The sequence below is a fragment of the Trachemys scripta genome, chromosome 15 (assembly GCF_013100865.1).
Source record: "Trachemys scripta elegans isolate TJP31775 chromosome 15, CAS_Tse_1.0, whole genome shotgun sequence".
NCBI lineage: Eukaryota > Metazoa > Chordata > Testudines > Emydidae > Trachemys > Trachemys scripta.
The window spans coordinates 28,448,169-28,468,218 of record NC_048312.1 but is presented as its reverse complement, the minus strand read 5'-3'; the positions used below and the strand labels follow the sequence as shown (position 1 = coordinate 28,468,218).

The 20,050-nt window shown below is 59.5% G+C and overlaps 1 protein-coding gene across 1 annotated transcript; it reads left to right on the top strand.

The window, feature by feature from the left end:
• The first annotated feature begins 1,786 nt into the window (after positions 1 to 1,786).
• P2RX2 (purinergic receptor P2X 2) lies at positions 1,787 to 19,825 on the top strand. The gene is made up of 12 exons (XM_034791469.1): positions 1,787 to 1,947; positions 9,162 to 9,297; positions 10,175 to 10,246; positions 10,942 to 11,017; positions 11,170 to 11,266; positions 11,684 to 11,764; positions 13,470 to 13,608; positions 14,588 to 14,718; positions 14,834 to 14,924; positions 15,670 to 15,735; positions 15,813 to 15,890; positions 16,560 to 19,825. The coding sequence occupies exons 1-12, from the start codon at positions 1,787 to 1,789 to the stop codon at positions 16,647 to 16,649; spliced, it is 1,218 nt and encodes a 405-aa protein (XP_034647360.1). The 3' UTR covers positions 16,650 to 19,825.
• The last annotated feature ends 225 nt before the right edge of the window (positions 19,826 to 20,050 follow it).

The window sequence follows — 20,050 nt, the reverse complement described above, 5'->3', positions numbered from 1 at the left end:
GGAGCTTGTTCTGCCTTTGCCTGCAAGAGTGAAGGGCCCTCCAGTGTCGAATTCTGCCCCCCATGTCGGTACTGCTGGACAGTGATCAAATCACCCCTTAAACTTCTCTTTGACAAGCCAATAGGTTGAGCTCCTCGAGTCTGTCACTAGAAGGCAGGTTTTCCAAGCCCTTGATCATTCTTCTGGCTCTGCTCTGACCCCTCTCCACTTGATCAACTCTTGGCATGAATTGTGGCCTCCAGCACTGGACACGGGATTCCAGTTCGCACCAGTGTCAAATACAGAGATCACAGAACCTTTCTGCTCCTACCCCAGATCCCGTTTATACACCCCGGGATCACATTGGCCCTTTTGCCCACAGGGGAGCACTGTGCAGCTGATTATCCCCCAAGTTAAAGTCCCCTGTCTGGAAGTTTGCTCTGCTTGCTTAGTTCTTAGAAGTATGATGTTGCATTTGGCCGTATTAAAACAGATACTGTTTGCTTCTGCCCAGCATGCCAAGCGATCCAGATTGCTCAGTATCGGTGACCTGACCTCTTTGTTGTTTACCACTCCAGTAGGGTATGTCTACACTACAGGATTACTCCGAATTATTTACCACTCCGTTAGGGTATGTCTACACTACGGGATTACTCCGAATTATTTACCACTCCAGTAGGGTATGTCTACACTACGGGATTACTCCGAATTATTTACCACTCCGTTAGGGTATGTCTACACTACGAGATTACTCCGAATTATTTACCACTCCGTTAGGGTATGTCTACACTACGGGATTACTCCGAATTATTTACCACTCCATTAGTCTTTGTGTCATCTGCAAATGTTCTCACTGATGATTTTATGCTTTCTTCCAGGTCACTGATAAAAATGTGAAATAGCACAGGGCCAAGAACCAATCCCGGTGGGACCCCACTAGAAACATCCCCACTCAGTCATTCCCCAGTTCAAATTACATTTTGAAACCTCTCATTCGGCCGTGTTTAATCCACTTAATGCGCAGCATACTGATTTTCTGTTGTTCTAGTTTCAGGCTCAAAATATCTTGTGGTACCGAATGAAATGCCTGACCGAAGTCGAAGTGTTTTACCTCAGCCCTATTACCTTTACTAACCAAACGCGTCATGTCATCAGAAAAGCTATCAAATTAGTTGGACAGGCTCTATTTTCCATTAGCCCATGTTGAGTGCCATTAATTACACCCCCCTCCTTTCATTCTTTATTAATCGAGTCCCATCACAGCGGCTCCATTCTCGTTCCCGGAATCAATGTCAGGCTGACAGGCCTCTACTTACCTGGGCCGGCTCATGTACCCACAACGCCAGTTTTCGTCCACTCCTCTCCCGGGATTGGGGACGATGGAGCAGCCTTTGTGTGTGGAGCAGGATTATCTACTCTGGCCACAAGGGGGCATCAGTGCTGCAGAGATGGGCAGCTGCGGGCACTCCAGGGGATTGATTCCTTTAGTCCAGCCCTGGTCTGGAGGGGAGGATGCCCAGCACGTACGGTGCCCTCGTCAGACAGCGGCAGGGGATGGGTGGTGCCGCTCAGTGAGGCTCAGAGCATGAACCTGCAGAGAAGGAGAGAAAGGAGATCCCGGTATAAACCAGTATAACGGCAGCTTCAGCGCGGGGAGGAGCCGTGGAGATCCCAGTGTAAACCAATACAGGGAGGCTGCTGCTGTTGTAGGACTGGGACCCTCCCAGTTCTCCCAGGATAAGGCGAGGGAGTGGCGATCCCAGGCTCAGCCCAGAGGCTTCCCTAGACGACCCCCCCCCCCCCACAGATGGAGGAGCCCCCGGCGAGGCGGCCCGGGGCCGTGGGCTGCTGGCGATGCTTCTGGGAGTTCTGGAACTACGAGACCCCCAAAGTCCTCGTGGTGAAGAACCGCAACCTCGGCATCATGTACAGAGGGGTGCAGCTGCTCATCCTGCTCTACTTCATCTGGTAGGTCCCCGGCTGAGCCAGCGTGTGGGTCTGGGAGAGATGGGGTGGGGAGAGCTGAGGGGGCAGGCAGAGACACGCCAGCCTCAGCACCTGCACAGAGCGCTGAGTGAGGGCTGGATCTTCTGCTGCACGGGAGCCATTCGCTGATTTACACCAGAGAAGGATCTGGCCCAAGGGTTGCCGTCCAACCCTTTCCTGTGCGGCTGGGTTCAGGCAGGGACAGAGTGGGGTTAGATGCAGGAGGGAGGGGACGCCAGGTTCTGTCCAGCCCCACTGCCATGAGGTCCTGCTGGCCCACGATGGAATTGGGGGGGTCTGGGATTAGGACAGGGTCCTGCACCAGGTACTTCGTTAGCTGGGTGAGCCACAGAGGTGCAACCAGAGAAAAAGAGTTGGGGGGACACCAACAGGGAGTGTTTTATTCAACACAGCAGAGACAAGGCAGGAGGGCAGCGTAGCCAGCCCGGCCTGGGCACACTGCTGGCCCCAGCCCTTTGCAATGTGGTTAAATCTTGCATCACTTTGCACCTACCCGTTCCCACTCCGGAAATACGAGAGCTGGTGAATAAAAGGCAATTATGGTTTGCAGGAGACGTTGGGGGGTTTTAGTTTCCCATTAGAATGTTTTGTTTTCTTCCTCTCAACGACAATCCCAACCTGAAACGTTTTCCATTTGATCAAAACATTTTTGATAAAAATGTAGTTTTCAAAAATCATGTCTGGTAAAAGAACATAAACAAATCGGTTTTGGGTAAAAAATATTGCCTTTGGAAAATCAAAAACTGAGCATTTGTACCAAAAAGGAACCCTTTTCCCCAAACATTTTTTGGTTTTCATACCCCCCCCCCCCCAGCCCAAAATTTCAACTCAAATAAAAATGTGCACGGGTTTGGGTTTGGGGTTTGGGGTTTTTTGCCAAAAAAATATTGTCTGACTCTAGTAAAAATGTAGTAAAACAAATTGTTTTTTCCTTTTCTCCTCTTTCCTTTGCTCTGCTCTGTCTCTCACACTCCAGTGCCCCCTCAGTCGCCTTCTTCTAGATTGTTTAATAGTCGTTTTCTCCTACTGTCCTGTCTATGTTGTGGTCTCTTCCTCCCTCCTTTAACTTTCCACTCTCTTTTCATAGAATCCTAGAATCTCAGGGTTGGAAGGGACCTCAGGAGGTCATCTAGTCCAACCCCCTGCCCAAAGCTGGACCAACCCCAACTAAATCATCCCAGCCAGGGCTTTGTCAAGCCTGACCTTAAAAACCTCTAAGGAAGGAGATTCCACCACCTCCCTAGGTAACCCATTCCAGTGCTTCACCACCCTCCTAGTGAAATAGTGTTTCCTAATATCCAACCTAGACCTTCCTCGCTGCAACTTGAGACCATTGCTCCTTGTTCTGTCATCTGCCACCACTGAGAACAGCTGAGCTCCATCCTCTTTGGAACCCCCTTTAGGTCGTTGAAGACTGCTATCAAATCCCCCCTCATTCTTCTCTTCTGGAGACTAAACAATCCCAGTTCCCTCAGCCTCTCCTCGTAAGTCATGTGCTCTAGCCCCCTAATAATTTTCGTTGCCATCCGCTGGACTCTCTCCAATTTGTCCACATCCTTCTTGTAGTGTGGGGCCCAAAACTGGATGCAATACTCCAGATGTTGCCTCACCAGTGTCGAATAGAGGAGAATAATCACTTCCCTCGATCTGCTGGCAATGCTCCTACTAATGCAGCCCAATATGCCATTGGCCTTCTTGGCAACAAGGGCACACTGCTGACTCATATCCAGCTTCTCATCTACTGTAATCCCCAGGTCCTTTTCTGCAGAACTGCTGCCTAGCCACTCGGTCCCTAGTCTGTAGCAGTGCATGGGATTCTTCCATCCTAAGTGCAGGACTCTGCACTTGTCCTTGTTGAACCTCATCAGATTTCTTTCGGTCCAATCCTCCAATTTGTCTAGGTCACTCTGGACCCTATCTCTACCCTTCAGTGTATCTACCTCTCCTCCCAGCTTAGTGTCATCTGCGAACTTGCTGAGGGTGCAATTCATCCCATCATCATGAATAAAGATGTTGAACAAAACCAGCCCCAGGAGCGACCCTTGGGGCACTCCGCTTGATACTGTCGGAGAATAACACAGTTCTCACTTTTTGTTTGGGTACAGCAAGTCAGATGCTTTATTTTCTCTCTATCAATTGCATAGAGGGAGAGAGCTAAACAGGTCTCTCAACAGGTAAACAATACCAATTCATCTCAAACTTATAAAACACAGATCCCACAAAAAACAATACTCTATTTGTCCCGGTGCCTGGTTTTCCAGTACCAGGCGCAAGGGAGTTAAGTAAGTCGGAATGTCAAAAGATCCGGATTCGGGCCAATCAGTGCCCAGGGCTGGCCAATCCTGGGTGCAAAGCTGCAACAAGCGTCTCTTCGACATTCTTTTCTGAACACCGGGTAAAGGCCATTTACTTAACATATATCCAAAGGGCTATCCTTAGAGGGTTTTACCAGAGACCCACCCATCTGCCCGCTGACACTCTAACCGAGAATTACACAGAGAACAGAGGGAATTATGGCCTAATAGGATCCTATTACAGGAATTTCTACTAATACTGACCGCTACAGGGGACGGGACAGAAGGATCCCAATTCGACCTCAGAGCTTCATCGCACGCGATGGCTTCCACTCTGAGGAATTACGAATGAGAGGCTCAGTTCCGTCCACACACCTAACGCCCAAATGTATAAGACAGAAATTCATTAACCGGAGTCGCCAGTAACTGTCACCGAAATATCGGGTCCACCTAGCTGAGAGCCAAGAACAGCCAGACAGGGATAAGGAGGAGTTGCTTTATTCTGCAGAAGAAAGGAGAGCCTTGCACCTTGGTACAAAGACTCTGTCTTACACACATTTTACCATTCCAATCTCTCTATCAGTTGCCTGCCCGCTTGGGCCCGATCCTGCTTTTCTCGCTGAACCGTCCCTTCCATGGGCACCGGTTTTTTCACTATCAATTTAGCTAGGAGGGTGGGCTTCTCAACTAGCCCCCACCCTTCCTGGTCTCTTCCCTTAAACATTCTTACTCACAAGGCTACCCGAGTCCGCCCTCGTGAGGCTTGCCACTTGGGCAAAACGAATGGCCCATTGGCATTTAACTATTCAATTTTCTCTTGTGGCAAACACACTGCTCTTACAGCATATGCAAACACAGATGGTTAAATTCTGACAAGTCCCTGAAGGACCGGTACTTGCTTAGCCAGTGCTTCCTTTTCTGCCTGGAAGGCCTGTCTCAAGTCTTGCAACTTGCCCTGGGCGTAGGCTTGAGTTGCTGCCTGGTTCATGATCTATGCTCTTAATTGCTCAATTCTAGTTATCAAGTACACAACTCTTCCCTTTTCTCCAACTTCTCTATTGCCCAGTCCTGCTACGACTGGGGTAGATCCACCTGACACCCTTCCCGGTCAGCCGGGGTGGAAAGAGGAATGCTAAATCCCTCTCCGGTTCTCAGACTTACTGCGGCTGAGAGTAGGCACACTTTCATACTCACACACGTACGTCCAGACTGGCCACGTCTGTGTATAACATTCAGAGAAGGTGCTGTGCAATCTCCAACTTGCTTCCTCTCTTGGGAGGGCAGTTCTTTTACACCCTGAGGTCTCCTGGGGCGTCTTTTCAGTGATTCCAGTCCAGGCTGGCTGCCTGTGGCTTCTTCAGCGTCCCCAAACCACGCCAGCTCCAGGGTCGCAAAGGCAGACTGTTGGATCTCACTGGACAGTTAAGCTTTGCAAATGTAATCTCCGCACTGTAACTTGTATTGCCTTTGGTTTGGCTATGTCTATATTTTTTCACAGCCAGCTGGGGCCGAAAGCAGTTTTTCTTTGTACTTAGCCTGGTCTGCATTGATTCTTGACCTTGAACGCAGATTAACTTTCTCTTTATCTCTGGACCAAGCTGAATTTCAAATTAACCCGTTCCTTTCCTCAATAGACAAATTGCTCCCATTGTGTGTCAGAGGCTTTTTGGTGATTAAAAACTCCTCTGAGATGTATGATCTTATCTAGATTGAAGGTACCTTCTAGTGGGCATTGTTTAGATGAAATTTCACGCGTGTAATGATTCCAATTCTCTAAATACCTGCAGGTTTTTGGACCATAATGGACGTACATGAAATAAGCTGGGGTTCCCTTAGGGGGTGAGAGGGAATCCTTAGACTGTCCCCCACCCATTTTCCAATCACACACACAGGGAGGAGGATGCCCTGTTCACGCTAGCGGCACATAAACTATGGATCTCTCCCTACAGGGTATTCACGCAGGAGAGGCTAACGAGGATGGCCACGACCCTCCTACACCTCCCTTCAGCAAAGAGCATCGGCTAGTCTCTGAGAGATGGCGCCGCTCACTCTGTTGCAGCCAGTGAGATGATCAGACTGTCAGTGGCTCACACAGAACCACGATGCATCACACTAGGAGGCGGTAACAACCCCTCTTGAGGCGATATGCAGCACCGGTGCATACCCATGCATCTCTCATATGCATATGGGGGCGGCCAAACTAACAGGTCCCCAGAACCGCATACAACTACCGTATTGGGGGCGGCAAAACAATTCCCCAGAACCGCTCTGCATCAGATCTTGCTGCACAGTCAATAAGTTTGGATGGCGAGAGCCCAACAGGGACAGACGGCCCCACGGACAGTCCTCCTCCGACACCCCAATAGAGATTTCAAAAGGTCTCCTACCTCTATTGTGGCACCATGGGGTTCGAAGGGGAACGATCCGTAGCAGCTGCCGGTGCCTCTGTGGGCGTTGCCATCCCGGACGAGCCCCCAAATTGTCGGAGAATAACAGAGTTCTCACTTTTTGTTTGGGTGCAGCAAATCAGATACTTTATTTTCTCTCTATCAATTTAGCTAGAGGGAGAGAGCTAAACAGGTCTCTCTCCAGGTAAACAATTACAGCAAGCATTTATACCTTTTGTTACAGACAATAATGAGCAACAGCTGCATTTTGTTTATACACAGGTCATTCTGATATCTTGTTTTGCTCACTAATGTAGACTCTTAGTCTACATTCCATATTATCTACACAAGGTCGCAACAACTTCTCACACAGTTCTTTCCCACTCGCCTCACACATTCCTCGCTTCTACAAATCTCGCGTTATTAGGGTTACAGTTAGCCTGACTCTTGCTAACAAACTGTCATACATTGCATCCCCTTCCTGTCAGTTCTTTCTCTGCTTCCACAATACCACTTTCTTCTCTCTCTGTTAGTCCCGGACCCTTCCCCTCTCTCTCATCCCCCATTCCCACTCTCTCTGTACTCTGCCCCTCCTCACTTCCCTTTCCACTAAAAGCTCTCCCGTCCCATCCCATGCACTCTCCTTCCCCACACCCACTCGGTCTCCTCCTTCCCACCCCCCATGTCACACGCGCACATGCTGGTGAATGAGATCTCCCAGCAGGGCAGTCGCACACACTGCCCAGCTGATCTGGAAACGATTTCCTCACGGCACAGTTCAGCCCATGGCCAATGCAGTTCTCGGCCTCGCTGCCGAGTCTGCTCACCAGCGCAAAGCATGGCAGGGACGGAGTGTGTGAGCTGGAACAGAGACCCACCCACCTCCGCTCCGAGAGGCACCACCCAGCATCTGTTAGCTAGAAATAAGTCTGGATCCCGGCTGAGCGAGCCAGGATTCCTGGTGACCTGCAGGCGAAAGGCTTCGCTAGCAGGGCCTTGAGACATCCCGGCCTCAAGAAGCACTTACTATTACACTGCCCAGAGCGACGCTTTCTGTCTAGCCAGCTCCTGAATGCAACCAATAGGCCATGGCCTGCGGGGGACCCAACACAGCCGCTATTTGAGAGGTGTAGGTAGTGGGATTCCAGGATCCCGTTCCTGGCTCTAGGCTCAGATTCATGCAGCGTTTCTCAGTCAGTGCCATATGGTCCCATCTGGCCTGGGAATCTATGAAAAGCTCCAGGCCCAGGGTCAGTCAGACGCAGTCTTTCAAAGCCCAATGCCCTTCCTTTGTTTCCTAGTCTCTGGAAACCCAGCTGGAACCAGTATCTGCAAACCTCGCCGGGGCGGATCCAGTCTGGAGGAGTTTTCAGTGTGAACCCCTGCCCGGGCCTAGTTCCTGGAGCTGTCCCAGGCCCCAAAGATCCTGCACTGGGTCTCCCTTTTCCATGCCAGGACCCCTCCGGGACCCCCTCCCAGCTAGGTGGGATCCAGCCGGCCCCCCCCCCCCCACATTTAGCAATATGGGTTGGGCAGGGTGGTTACAAGGCTCTGATACTGGTTTGTAGTGCCCAGAGTAAGAATGCCAGGGCCAATGGTTCCACACAGCCCAATCAAGCACGTACGTTGGCACATTCCTTCTGTAAGGCAAAGGGGTGAGACTTTCCCCCGACTTAGAGAGACCTGGGTTTTCTCCCTACCTGGGTGAGGTTGCACCTTTCACCTTTCACTCCCTGGGCGAGTGGCAAGGGCGGCGCAGGCGGGCTCGGTTAATAGTGAGGGTTATGAAGGGCACAGAAGCACTAGGCAGTTTGAGGCTAGAGCTGTGGTCTCCTGGCTTGCAGGCCGGCTCCTCGCCCAGGGCTAGCAGGTACCTCGTGCGGGGAGGGTCTCTCTGCAAAGACCAGTGATTTCCCCTGCCCTGCAGGCTGGGGAGACAGACCTACCGCATGCGTGAGCGTCACCCAGAGGGATGAGCCCTGGTAGGGGTGTGCGGGATCCCCCAATGGCGACAGCCACTCCCTCTCCTGGCTTCTCTCTGCCCCACTCTCCCCCGCACGGCATCGCTCACTTGCTCACTCCCTAAGACCGTCACCGCTCCCCACACAGCCGTTTGTGCTCCCCAGGTTCTCTCAGCCCCGGCACTGGCTTCCACTGGCCTCCTGTCTCTGTCTGCTCCTTCTGGTGCTCCCAGGCTGACGGGTGATGGGAAGGGGCGAGCTCCCAGGAGCTGCCCAGCACCAACAAGCCCTGGGGCGGGGAGTGGATAATGCAGCGGTACAGGGAGGATGGCGGGGGGGGGGGGGGGGGGGGGTGGGGGGGGGGGGGGGGCCCTTGCGTTTGGGATTCCCCAGCCATAGGGCAGGCAGAGGTGGGGGGATACATCCCTCGCTGCACCCCCAGCGGCGGGGACCCAGGGGGCAGCGGGGGCAGTGCTGGGCTCCGGATCCTGGGAATGGGGGTGTATGTCCCTGACAGCTCCCCCCACCCCCAGGTACGTGTTCATCATCCAGAAGGGCTACCAGGAGAGCGAGACAGGCCCCGAGAGCTCCGTGCTCACCAAGGTGAAGGGCATCACCCGCTCACCCAGCAAGGTCTGGGACGTGGAGGAGTACGTCAAACCTGCCGAGGTGAGGCTGTGACGCTGCCCCCCCCCCGCTCAAGGCTGTGATCTGCCCCCCCTTCTGCGAGGCCCTGACATTACCCCCCCCCGCAAGGCTGTGTCACTCACCCTCCCCCATGCACTCCCACAAGGCTTTGATGTGGCCCCCCACTCCCCTCTGGGAGGCCAAAGCACTGCCCCTCCCCCACTCCCTCCCCATGAATCCCTGACACTGCCCCTCCCCCACAGCCTCCCCCTCCCCCCGACAGGCTGTAATAGTTGCTGCCTGATACCAGGTCCCCCTGGAAGCAACCAAACCCTGACAGCCCCCAGACAGGCGGGAGGGGGCTGCTCTGGGCACCTCGCTAACGCTGCCTGTGCCAATGCCGTGTGCCAGTGCTAATAACAGCGCGTCGCCCGCATGTGACCAGCACCCCCAGGGCCCCCACTGAGCTCTGCACGGAGCCAGGGCCCGGCACAGAGCCCCCGTCCCTGCACCCCCCCCCGCCACCCCTAGCCCCCCTCTGAGCTCTGCACGGAGCCAGGCCCCGGCACAGAGCCCCCGTCCCTGCAATCCCCCCCCCATTGTACCCCCAGGGCTCCCTGCACTAGGCTGATCCCGTGTGGGTGCTGACTTGCCTGCTTGCCACAGGGAGCCCATCGAGACCCGGCGACCCCTAGGTCAGTGTGCCCTGGGGCCAGCCCAGCATGGCTCCTGGCCGGGAAATGGTGAAGCGACTGGCCCAGGCGGGGGGCAGGATTTACGGCGAGGCAGCTGGCTGAGGCTGGCCGGGCGGACGCCCTCCAGCGATCTCACTCACTCCATCGCCAGCCGGGCACCCCAGTGAGGGCTGGGGGGGTGGGGGGCTCTATGAAAAACGTCTCTCTCCCTGTCGGCTCTGCAGGGCGGCAGCGTGTTCAGCATCCTCACCCGGGTGGAAGTCACCCGCTCCCAGACGCTGGAGACCTGCCCGGAGGTGAGGGAGGCAGCCGCGGCTGGGTGGAGGGCAAGGCACAGTCCGGGGGTGGGGAATGGAGGCAGGGGCCTGGCTGGCTGGGAGCAGCGAAAGGATGCCGAGGAAGGAGACTGGGGATGGAGAACTGGCCCATGACAGCCCCAGACCCACACTCCCATGGGCAGCACTTGGAGGGCCCCTAGTGCAGACAAGGGCTCTGGAGCCCTGGTCCCTGCCCGCAGAGCTGCACCAGGGATTGCTGCCCGCCCAGCCCTGCCCAGCCGCGGGCTGTGTGCCAGTGTGCCCGCAGCCTCTGGGCCGGGCGTGATTGACTAGCAGGAGCACAGCGGCTGGGGGGTACCTAGGCAGCCCCAGGCCGGGAGAGGGAGCGATGCCAGTTGCGGCGTGTCCTGGAGCCAGAACTTGGCCTCTCTGGCTCCCTCCGCCTCGGCTCTGCCCCAGTTCCACACCTGGGTCTGGGCTGATCTCGCTCCGCTCCCTGCTGCTGGCGTAATAGCGAGTGCGGGGGGCAGAGGTCACGCAACGCGAGGGGCATCCCAGGCTGCAGGGGATGGCTCAGGTGGGGGTGAGAGGGAGGGTGCTGGGTAGGGGGACTGGCTCGGTCCCTTCGCTCCCCTCCCCCAGCTCTGCCCTCCTTGCAGAGCCCCAGGGGTCCCGCCCCTCTCCCGGTGACACCTTGGTTTCTGCCCCTGCAGAGCCTGGAGGTCCCTCACGCCACCTGCAGCTCCGACAGCGACTGTGTGGCTGGGGAGATGGAGATGCTGGGGAACGGTGAGTGAGCAGTGCCGCTGGCGGCCTGGGTGGCAGCATGGGCATGGGCCAGGGCCAGCCGGAGACTGGCATTCAGCCGCCCCAGGGCCAGAGGGAGGGCGAGGCCTGCTGCCCCCAGGGGATGCGCTCAGTCCATCTGTCTGCCCCTGCAGGAGAGAGGACGGGGCGCTGTGTCCCCTATTACAGCGGGCCGGGGAAGACCTGTGAGGTCACCGCCTGGTGTCCAGTGGAAGACGGAGGAACGGTCAGGTAGAGAGGGGCTGCTGGAAGTGCAGGGGGACCCACGGACAGGGGGGTGTTCATGGCCCCTGGGAAGGAGGCACAGGTGGGAGCCTCTCACCCTTCTCCTGCCCTGGGATGCCACCTAGCCCTCACCCCAGCACCCAGCTCCAGTGGGACACCCCAGAGGGAGACGGAGCTGGGCAGGGAGGGGGTGCTAGGTTGGGGGGAGGCAGGACCCCCCTTCTCATCAGGGGTGAGTTAGCACCGGGAAAGGGGGGTGTCAGCAGTGGGGGAGACACCCTCACGGTGGAGCAGGGACCCCCACGTGCTTTGGGGCGATGGGGTTCTGGCTGGGGGTGGGAAGGACGATGCCCTGGGCTTGGAGGGGCGGGGGGGGGGAACTCCCTGCCCAGGGAAGGGCTGACACGTTTCTGCCCTCGCCAGCGAGTCCCTGGGGAAGATGGCCGCGCAGTTCACCATCCTGATCAAGAACAACATCCACTTCCCTCGCTTCGGATTCTCCAAGTATGGCTCAGCAGGGACCCGCGAGACTCACCCCAGCCGCCCCCCTCGGGGGAGGGATCACGGGCTGTGCCCGTCAGGAAACAGAGCCGGGGCGGGGAGGAGGGAGCAAGAACACTGGCACATGGGCACCGGGGGGACATTGCCTGGGTGCTGCTCTGGGGGTGTGTGAAGGGGTGTGTGGTTTGTGTCAGCAGTGGCTGAATGATGCCAGTTTGGCCATTGCTGCCATTGTGGTCGGGCCGGGGCACCGCAGACCAGCACACACCAGAGATGAGTCTGTAGAGCATGGCTGTGGGTCTGTGTGTGCATGGGGGTGGTTGTGTGAGTGTGTGTGTGCACATGGCTGTGGGTCTGTGTGTGCATGGGGGTGGTTGTGTGAGTGTGTGTGTGCACATGGCTGTGGGTCTGTGTGTTTGGGCACCTGCATGGGGGTGTATTTTAGGGTTGCCAGGTGGCTGGTTTTCGACAGCAATGTCCGGTCGAAAAGGGAACCTGGCAGTGTCCGGTTCCCTGCAGTAAGAGCTGCTGGGTGGCAGAGAGGTAGGTGCCAGCGCTGGCTGCTGGGGGGCGTGGGGGAGAGGAATCCTGTCCACCCCCTGCCTCGCTGTACCCCATTGGACAGGCTCCACGTCAGCTCCTCCCAGCCCCGCTCTGCAGGCAGCAGGTGAGTCCCTGGAGAGGGGGCAGTGAGCGAGGAGGGGAAGGTGGAGAGCAAGCGAAGGAGGATGGGGGGAGAGGAGTGAGTGGGGGCGGGGTCTCGGGAAGAGGTGGGGCAGGGGAGGGGCCATAGGGGAAGAGGTGGGGCAGGGGCGGGGCAAGGGTGTTTGCTTTTCAGCAATTAGAAAGTTGGCAGCCCTAGTGTGTTTGTGCGTGTGCACGGGTATTGGCAGCTGTGGGCCCCAGGGGGGTCTGGCAGGGCCAGTGCAAGGATGTTTCGTGCCCTAGGCGAAACTTCCATCTTGCGCCCTCCCCCCTCCCCAAGCCCTGCGGCAGCTCCCTGCCCCCCCCCCCCCGGGGCGCCCCCCCCAGCGGACCCCCCCCCCCCCCCCTGGCAGGGAGCCGTGCGGCAGCTCCCCCCCCCAGCTCACCTCTGGTCCACCCCCTCCCCAAGCCCTGCGGCAGCTNGGCCGCTCCCCGCCCCAGCTCACCTCTGGTCCACCCCCTCCCCAAGCCCTGCGGCAGCTCCCCACCCCCCGCAGCAGCTCCCCCACGTCCACCCTGAGGTGCCCTCCCTGCGGCAGCTCCCCCGGCCCGGGGAGCTGTGCGGCAGCTCCCCACCCCAGCGCACCTCTGCTCCACCACCTCCCCAAGCACGCCATCGCTGCTCCACTTCTCCCGCCTCCCAGGCTTGCGGCACCAATCAGCTGTTTTGTGCCGCAAGCCTGGGAGGGAGAGAAGCAGAGCGGGGCGGCGTGCTCAGGGGAGGAGGTGGAGCAGAGGTGAGCTGGGGCGGGGAGTTCCCCTGCGTGCCGCCCCCCCTTACTTGCTGCAGGCGGCCCTCCCCGCGCCCCCTGACCCAGCTCCCTCCGCCTAAATGCAGCCGACAACTGGGGCGGCCAAAGATCCGGTTGCTGCGGTCGCCGCCGAAGAAAGTGTCGCCCCCCCAAATGCTAGCGCCCTAAGAAGTTGCACTGGCCCTGGGGTCTGGGTTTGTTCACGTACATGGGGGGTGAGATACTCAGTAGCTCTTGGCGTGTCTCCTCAGAGGGAACGTGAAGGGCGATAAGAACGGCTACCTCAAAGGCTGCACCTTCAACGAGACCACGGACCTGTACTGCCCCATCTTCCGCCTGGGCTCCATTGTGGAGCAGGCAGGAGAGAACTTCACCGCGCTGGCCGAACAGGTAGGCTGTGTGGGGAGGGGGGACCCTCCCCCAGCAACAGGGGACGGGCTCTGGCCAGGTGTGCGGGGACCCTCCCCCGGCAACAGGGGACGGGCTCTGGCCAGGTGTGCGGGGAGGGGGGACCCTCCCCCGGCAACAGGGGACGGGCTCTGGCCTGGTGAGACCGCTGTAGGGTCTCTCATAGGGCTGGGTTCTCTCGGGCACGTGGCTCTCGGGTCTCCCCCGAGGGAAGGCTCCGGCTCAGGCCCATCCCGTGGCCGATCTTGCCTCCTGCACAGGGAGTGTTGAGGGTCAGGGGCACTCGAGCAGGTGCCGTGGCAGGGAGCTCCTGGCACGCCAGAGACACCCCGTGGCAGACAGACAGCGCAGGCCTGCAGGCAGCTCTGTGCTGAGCTCAGCATGTCGCTCAATCCAGTTGAACGCCCTGCGCCCAACACTGCCCACGTGCCTGTGGGCGGCACCAGCTGCTGCAGGAGGGCCTGGCAGGTGAATGCCCTTTGGCCCACTGGCCATTCTCTGCCACTCCCCAGAGCCTTGCGCCATCCTGGCCTCTCTTCTCGGGGTGCAGGGGGCAGAGGTCAGCTGCTGGGTCCCCTCTGACGCCAGAGCCACACGCTCGCTTTCTGAGTCCCCTCCACACGCCCCCTGGGCCTGGATAGCCAGCTCCTTCGCGCTTCCCTCATGCCAGCACCAGTCTGCCGGGCGCTGTGCTGAGCTAGGCTGGCAGGCAGCTCCCAGAGCCGGGCGGCTGCCCTCCGGCGCTGGGTGGGCCCTGCAGGGCGAGCAGGAGGGAAAGTGTCTGACCGGATGGGCAGCAGAGCGATACGGGGAGCAGAGAGGGGAGCTCCGAGATGCAAGGTGGTCGGGGGGGGGGGGGGGGCGGCAATGGGCTGGAAGTGAGGACCCCGGGTGCTGCCCAGGGCAGCTTGAGGTCCTGCTAGAGCTGTGTTGGTCCTGCCCTGCTCTCTGTCTCCTGCAGGGCGGCGTTATCGGGGTGATCATAAACTGGAACTGTAACCTGGACCTGCCCGACTCCGCGTGCAATCCCAGCTATTCCTTCCGCAGGCTGGATCCCAAGAGGATTCAGGTGTCTTCTGGCTACAACTACAGGTGACCTGTCCCCCTGCTCCTCTGGGGCGGTGACCCCCAGGGCCCTGCAACCCCCTGCTCCCGGGCCTGACTGCTCCGCGCTGACTGCCCCTCATCCCCGCTCTCTCCTGCACAGGTTTGCCAAATATTACAACTGCAACGGGACGAACACGCGGAGCCTGATCAAGGCCTATGGGATCCGCATTGACGTTATTGTGCATGGCCAGGTGGGAAGAGAACCCTGCCCTGTGCCCCCTCCCCCGCACCGGGCCTTGCACTGCGGGACCCTGCCCAGCGCCCCCTCCCCCGCACCGGGCTCAGCACTGTGCGACCCTGCCCAGCGCCCCCTCCCCCGTACCGTGCGGGACCCTGCCCACCGCCCCCTCCCTGGCACCGGGCCCAGCACTACAGGGACCCTGTGATGCCAGGCTGGGCCGAGTCGCTGACATTCACAAGAGGGTGGCCAGCTGTCCGGTAGGGAACCTGATGGTGTCCGGTCAGATCTACTGACTGGACACCAGAAGTCTGGTTACTGCAGGTGGGGGAGGTGGAGAGGAGCCGGGGCGATGACCCGGGGCTGCCTCCTACCTGCATTGGGCAGCTGCAGCTCCCAGCCCCGGCTCTGCAAGCAAGTCCCTCCCCACCCATGCAGGGAGAGGGGAGAGGGGAAGAGAAGCAAGCGACAGTGGGAGGGGGAAAGAGAAGCAAACAGGGGTGAGGCCTCAGGAGGAAGGGGTGGGACAGGGGTGAGGCCTGGGCGAAGGGACACAGCAGGGGTGTGGCCTGGGGTAAGGAGTGGGGCAGGGGGGACCCTGGGGGGACAAGGCGGGGCAGGGCCCCGGGGGAAGGGACGTGGTAGGGGCGGTTCTGGGTTTTTATATTCTGTATTACAAAGTTGGCAACCCGAAGCCCTGGGGAGCGGGTGGCCGGGGGTGAGGAGCGCGGTGCTGACCGCTCTGTTCTTCTGCCTAGGCAGGGAAGTTCAGCCTGATCCCCACCATCATTAACCTGGCCACGGCGCTGACCTCGGTGGGAGTGGTGAGTATGTGCCCGCTGTGCCCGGGACGCTTGGCACAGGCTCTCTCGGGCACTAACCCTGCTCTCATGCTCCCCAGGGCTCCTTCCTCTGCGACTGGATCTTACTGACCTTCCTGAACAAGAACGATGTGTACAGCACCCGGAAATTCGATCAGGTACCAGCTCGGCCCCGCGCTGTGACCCTGCCCTGCTCCTGCCAGGGCGCTCCCTCCCCTGGGCCAGGAGGTACCCCCATCCACGGGAAGCGATTCGCCATGTCACACAGCAAGGCAGGGCAAAGCAGGGAATAGGCCCCAGGAGTCCTAGCACCCTGTTCTCACCACTAGACTCCACTGCCTACCTTGTGACTGGGCATCTCCAGGCTCGAGAGCAGTGAGGGAGTACCCAGGGCACCTCCTCCCACTCCCGAATTAAAGCCCAGCAGAGATCCTCCCTGTGCAGCGCTGAGAGACCCCCCGCAGGGACCCCCGCTACCAGGGGAGGAGTGAGTGTGTGGCCTCAAGGGGAGAGCCCGGAGAAGGGGGCCATGTGCCCTGCCTGCCCCAGCCCCCTTGCGCTGCAGCTGCTGTCACACGTTGTGTTTCTGCCCATCACAGATGCAGCCGCTTGGCACCTCGAGAGCCAGTGCCCAGAGACCCGGCCGGATGAGCTCTCCCTGCCCCTGCTGGCTCTGGGCGTTCCCTGCGGGAGCCGGGCACTGCAGCCTGCCTGATGAGCCACCCCACAGGCCTTCCCCTGGCCGTTCTCCGCGCCCTGTGACCTGGGGTGGGGCCGTGGAGCGAGGCCCAGGCACTAACCGCCCCATCTCTCCTCTGTCTGGTCAGGACAGGACCCCGGCGCCAGGCGGCATTGGTAACACCTGCACCACCCAGGCCTCGTCGCCGGCCCACCCCAAGGGCTCCGGCCAGCTCTGAGCTGCCTCTGCCCCCCACCTGCTGCTGTGGCTGGCCTGGGGACCCACTGCCAATGGGCAGGCTGAGTGGGGCTGCCCCAGTACTGACTGGAGGGATGAGGACCAGGAGACCCCCAGCCCAATCCGGATTTCACCCCACGGCCAGCAGAGTTCCCGGAGAGCCTCAGCTTCCCTGCGACTCTCTGCAGGGCTGGGGGCGAGTGAGCCCAGACCCAGACAGACCCCCAGCGCTAGGCCGAACACGCACCCCAGAGCCTTGTACAGACCCCGGGGCTGGCCAAATCCCCCAGAGGCTGGAGAGCCAGGTGACCCGCCACGGGGACAGGTACCTGCCCCGTTCTACGCCCCCTGCTCTGCCAGCCCCTCCTGCAGTGAACGTGCCCAGTGGGCTGTGATGGGGCGAGAGGTCGGCCCCAGGAGGCCAGCCGCAGAGAGGCTGGTCTGTGCAGGCCGCGGCCGCCTCCCCGGGCCCAGCTGGCTCTTTAACTCGCACTGACCAGGGAGTCATTTGGGTCACTGGGTGTCGTGCTGAGGGGGGACAGAACCAGCAGGGAGCACATGGGCACTGTCCTCTCCCGGGGCATCACCTCTTCCCTGCTACTCTCCCCCTAAGGGAGCCCCCTGCCCCGCCCTGGGCTCCCCTTCCTCCACGGCTGCTCCCCACATTTCCCCAGCTGTTCTGGAGCCTGCTCACCCCATAGCACTCGCCCATGAGCCCCCCACAAACCCAGCCATGCCCACTCATGGCGTCAGACAAGCCACACTCACAGGGCAGTTCCTCACAGCGTGATCACCACTCAGCCTTCTGGCTGGCTTTGAGCAGCAGCAGCTTAGTAAACACTACTGACGTTTGAATTGAGGAAAGCACCATTGAGATGAGCAGGGCACTTCACCCCCTCAGAGCTGCTGTTTCAGGCTCTCTGCAGACTCTGGCAGAGCTCACGGCATCGGTGACGCTTGGGTCATATTTTGAAGGGGTTTGTTACAATCCTAAGGACCAGAGATTTAATGTTAGTGCTCAGGGATGGGGGGGAGGGCTCAGGTTTTTGGCAGCCCAGCTTGAGACACCTCATTTTCCAGGAAGTGCCGTGCCCCCGTCCTGTGAAAAACTGCCCTGGAGCTACCCCCAAATCACCAGTCACTGCTGAAAAGCTGGGCTTGAGAGTGTAGCCCGGCTCACACAAACGCAGGGCCCCGACCAGTCCCACCCAGACACACTCAGAGCTCACCTTGGGCCCTGAGCTGTCTCACGGCCTCTGCGGGGCAGGGCCCATGTGGTAATCAGGAGCGCTGCGAGGTGAAAGCCCGTCCCCTTTGCACACCGTGACTGTGCCACACGGCTAGGCCATAGGGCGGGCCGGCGCCTTAGCAGGGCTGGAGACGTGAGATCAGGGCAGGGCAGAACGGGTGCTGCTGGTTGAGTTCACAGCCAGGCAGGGACTGGTGGCACCAAGGCCTTGCTGGCCAAGCCAGCGGTGTCTGGTGGTGCTGGCACAAGGGGCTGGCCTGTCATGCCTGCCTGCCTGCCCTCTCCCCCCTGCTCCAGCACTTCACCAAACAGCTAGGAAATGAACTCGGGCAGACGTTATTACTGGCCCCACCGGGCGAGCCAGGTCAGCGCCAGCGGGCCCTGCAGGCACAGGGGCTCCCGGGAGGTTGATGGGCGCAATGCATCATGGTACAGATGGGTAAACTCCGAGGTTGCTTGGCGCGCTGTGAGCTGGGTGGCGAGCTGCCCACTCAAGGCAGGCAGTGCGGCTTGCTGGGTTCCCGGTGCTGTGGGCCTCTGGCCCGCTGCGTTCATGGGGCCGTTGTGTTGTCACGTTATCCTGCCATTGGCCCTCTCGTGTCATTGTAGGTGGGGCAAGGGACTGGCCCCCCCATCCAGACCTGCCTCCGGCCCCCGTGGCCCTGCACTCAGGTGCCTACTGTCGACTCGAGCGGCCCTTGCTGGCTGTTCACCTCCCGGCTGTCCATGCAGGGGAAACCCTGTGAACCATGTGCCGAGGAAGTGCCCAATGCCCAGCGCAGTGGAGGTGACTTGGAGCCATGAGCCTGGCATCTCCTGGCTTTTGCACTGGCTGGAATGGCGCCAAGCTGCCGCGAGCCGGGTCCAGGAAATTACACTAGGGAGTGGGGTAGGAACACTGGCTGTGACGCCTACCCCAGGCCCTGCCGCTCTCAGCATGGAGGGCTGGATGGCTGGGGTAGTAGTGGTTGTAGGGTGATCACAGCTCCCTCGCCTGGCCACCCCTCTCCCAGCAGGGGGCACTGTAAGGAGCAGGGGCACTCCCGGTTCGCCAGCCCCAGCCTGTCCCAGCAGGGGGCGCTCTGGGGAAGGCTGTGATAGCCGCGTCTATTAGCAATGACTTGCCGCTGCCCCGTGCCATGACAGGCTCACGGGCGAGCACGTAGCTGGCAGTATCCTGAGCTCCTCCAGAGGTGCCAGGCAGGACGGCGCAGCCCCCCATGGCCCGTACCCAGAGAGACGGGAGGGCAGAGGCCACATGACCAGACGCCAGGCAGCGGGTAGGTTGGACTGGAGCATGGTGATGCCTGGGCACAGGAGTGGGCGGGGGCAGCTCCTGGATCTCTTTGCCCTCGTTACACCATCTCCCCAGCGTCTTTCCAGGGGTGGTGCCCAGCCCCCCCCCTTACAGGGCCATACAGGATGAGACTGGGCATCCCCAGCGAGATCAGGGCCCCACTGGGCTAGGTGCTGCAATGCCCCCTCACCTCCATCTCTCATGGAGCTCTCAGAGCATCCATGGGGCAGGAGAGCCGGGTGCTGTCTACTCAGTGTTTAGGGGCCCAGCTACACTCCCGAGCTGTGGTGTGGCCCAGCCAAGCACTGAGCCGGTTTGCTTGGCCTTGCCCCCGTTGCTACCCCTAGCTCAGCTCAGCCGCTGACCAGCCTGGCGCACGGCCTTTGCTCTGAGCACGGCTGCCCAACGTGACGGGGACGGTAGCCGCCTGCAGCCCAAGCCCAAGTTGCGATGCGGTGGGCTGCTCTCGGGTTCCTCACCCTGCTGCACGGGGCCCAGCGGCACATGGCCTCCTGCCTGCCAGCCTGGGACAGGAGGTGCAGAAAGACGCTGCCCCCAGCTCGACAGTGCAGGGAAAGCCATCAGAGCCATGCAGCTGCCCCAGCTGATGCCTGACTCACCAGACAGCCCAGAGCCAGGGTTCTGTCACGTTGTGACGGAGCAGGGAGCAGGGCAGATTTGACCTGGGAATGTTGCAGGGGGGTTGCAGGGAGGATGTGGGACTTCCCTTGAAGGAAGCTACCTGAGCTGTAACCTGAGCCAGGAACGGGGGTGGGGAGAATTAACACCTTCTGCCCGGGAGACTGAACAAAGGAGAGGAGCAGCGGGAGGAGTTTGAAGTTTAGTTTTTCGGTTG